A 3,027-nucleotide genomic window follows, 5' to 3' on the forward strand; every position below is an offset into this window, starting at 1 on the left:
AAAAAAAGTCATTAGACTCTAACCAATAATATAAGTTATTTAAAAAATTGAATTTCCGACTTTGCTAGGATGCTAGTAGACTTCGTTTTTTTGGGCATTTGATTATTTTACTTTGGTCTATTCTGCTCTGCCTTCGCTGTTTTAGTTGTGTTTCTCTAGTTCTCCTTCTTTTCAAATTTTTGATTATGTCTATATTATATAAAAAAAATTGAACTCCTGAAAATCATGAGCTCTGAACGATAAATTACTTTGTTCTACCTTCGGACCTCCCCCGAAGCCATATTTCGCAATCTCAAAAAATTGATGGAATACCTCGATACCATCACGGCATCACATGGTGTTAATCATTTTATCTATTGTTTTTTTATACCTTACTTTTGGGCCACATATACTCGCACAAGTATAGTTCTTACAGCCCAATTCTTTGCTAGCGGCCCACTTAAGAATTTTGAGTAGTACTCCGTACTTGTTTCAACTTTCAAGTGGATCTTTGCCTGCCGTTACGAAAAATCTTGCAGAGGCCAATTTTTTTTCTAATATACAGTTTTAAATCGGCCATACTGCTTGATATATATTTAAAAACAAAAAATACTCTCATAACTTCACTAGCAAGTAAGAATCCAATTAAGCCATAAATAAAAAAGTAACATTAAGCCATAAATAAAAAAGTAACATTAGTTAAGCTTAACTAAGAAAACATATTTTTGCCAACTTACATTATTTAAAACCAAAAAGTAACACCAACTAATCAGCCACATGTGCAGGCATGTAAGTGAAGAATTATAATTTGGCTTTAGATATACCAATTTTGACCTCCCAAAGTCAACACTAATTCCATTAACTAGAGAAAAAGTCAAAATAGAGTTGATCTTGAGAACATTCCGAAGAGCCCGATGTACAAGCACTCAAATCAATAGCATCTATATTGTTTGAAGTGACTTCTTTTTGTTGCAAAATTCCAGTAGGATGAAGTGGGAAAAGATCCAAAGTTTCTGAATGACCTAAGTTTTGACCGTTGACTATCTTTGACTTGATCGGGATATTACCTCCTGCTAAATTTCCGGCACCAGTGGAGACCTTGTGTTTGAAAGTTCGGTGTGATCTTCTCTTGGTGGTGGCAGGATTAGGCATTAGCATCTTTGGGAATTGAGTGTAGAACCCTAGCTCATTTTGTGGCATATAATATTGGCCATATAAAACTGTAAAACAATTCAAACATGTAAAAGGAAATTAAAAAAGAAAAAAATTAAAAGGACAACTTATATTAAATTTAATCAATCAAGAGAAAAGACTGATGCATGATTCTCACTGATTTAGTACCATGTACGGTAACTTTTTTCTCAAGTGAAATAGTCTCCAAGTTTCAATAATTAATTCATCGGTCATTTTTTGTAAATACTAGAATCTCCCTTACATTCGCCATAAACGTACGATTGTCTACATATTAACTCTTCATATATCACAGATTTTGAGTAAATTGTTGATGTTATTTTGATGTATTTTCAGAAATGTGCAATATTGCGCTCTAGTGAAGATGCATAATAAAATATCATTGTTAAAACGTCAATAAAATTAAAAAAATTGTTTCTAATATTGAAAAGGCAACTATCAATTGCTTTTCTACTAAACTATTGAAAAGTACTCATAATTTAAAAGGTTACAAATTTATTAAAGAAAGTTGTTGTATGGCAATCAAAATTTAATGTTAGTAGGTATAAAGGTGTGGTACAATAAATAATTGTAAAACATGTAGAAATTATTGACAAGGTGATTGACATGGTACATACTCCACATAAATCTTGAAAAAAAAAAGACATGAAATGTCAGTAAAAATGTGTAAAAAAGTTAGAATCTATGTATATGAGTAGAAATAATTAATTTGACAAAGATTATGAGTGAAAGCCCATAAACAAACAAAAATCAGAAACTATTGGATTACATATACAGTACAAAAATCAGAAACTAACAGATGGATAGAGACAGACAGAAAGACAGACACTTAATTAATATTTTTTACAAGTACTATCTTGTTTAACTCCCCATGCATGAATACTGGTTGCAATCTACTGTTCCTTTTGACTTCCAATCCATGAATATATATATTATATAAATATAAATAAATACTACTCCGTAAATAATTGTAAGTAGAACTACTTTTAGGTACGGAATATATAAATAAATATAAACATAGTATAAATATCATCATATAAATTTCCTAAAATGACAAGTATACAATTGTGATTCTTCAAAACCTTCAAGAAACACCGAGTATGAATTAAGTTTTCAAACTATATAACTAGCTATTAACATTCATAAAATAATATATTTGAAAAATATTTGTTTCCTTTGTACAATGCATATAAATAAAATACGTTCGAGTAAATCATTAATTTGAAATATAGATAGTTACTCCTATCATTTATGTATAAAAAATAGATTAATTTCACCCTAGAAAGATATTAACAACTGATCAGATTAGATTCAAGATTTGGTAATTGTACTTTGATGTTAAACCATAGTCCTACACGTCTAAATCTAGTACGAAGTACTAGTTAATGACAATATCACAGCATATATAATCTTGAAAAGGTAAACAGTAATGAAATTCCACCCCTTAATCATGAAAAGAAGCCAATAAAATTATCACAAACAATAAACATTAAAATAAGGAGTATTAATATATATAAAAAAATACTGACCATTTTGATGATGAGCTACCGGAAAAACCACCGGCGGCAGGGGGTGGTTGAAGTTGTGATGATAATTGTGCAAATATTGATGAACACAAGACATATGATCTTGTTTTTGTTTTTGTCTTTGTCTCGCTTTATGATTTTGAAACCAATAAAATACATTTTTCCCTTCAATATGTCCATAAGTTTGTAACCTTGTTGTTATATCTTGAATTTTTTCAGCAGTTGGTGTTCTCATACCTTGTTTATACAAATTCTCCAACATATTTATTTGTTCTTTAGTTGGGTTCCACCGGCACGGTGCAGCGGCTCCGGCAGGAACTTCTCCGGCCAT

General features: G+C 30.5%; 1 protein-coding gene across 1 annotated transcript; it reads right to left on the reverse strand.

The window, feature by feature from the left end:
* Positions 1 to 837: 837 nt before the first annotated feature.
* On the reverse strand, positions 838 to 3,027 carry LOC139841217 (WUSCHEL-related homeobox 2-like). The gene is made up of 2 exons (XM_071831446.1): positions 2,700 to 3,027; positions 838 to 1,199 (listed from the first exon to the last, which is right to left on the reverse strand). The coding sequence occupies exons 1-2, from the start codon at positions 3,025 to 3,027 to the stop codon at positions 838 to 840; spliced, it is 690 nt and encodes a 229-aa protein (XP_071687547.1).

The sequence above is a fragment of the Rutidosis leptorrhynchoides genome, chromosome 4 (assembly GCF_046630445.1).
Source record: "Rutidosis leptorrhynchoides isolate AG116_Rl617_1_P2 chromosome 4, CSIRO_AGI_Rlap_v1, whole genome shotgun sequence".
Taxonomy (NCBI): Eukaryota; Viridiplantae; Streptophyta; class Magnoliopsida; order Asterales; family Asteraceae; genus Rutidosis; species Rutidosis leptorrhynchoides.

Excerpts from the sequence above, each read along its gene's own strand:
- LOC139841217 (XM_071831446.1), bottom strand. The coding sequence starts at position 3,027 with ATGGCCGGAGAAGTTCCTGCCGGAGCCGCTGCACCGTGCCGGTGGAAC. Across the intron at positions 1,200-2,699 it reads GGTAGCTCATCATCAAAATG|TTTTATATGGCCAATATTAT; the intron begins GTCAGTATTTTT and ends ATTGTTTTACAG.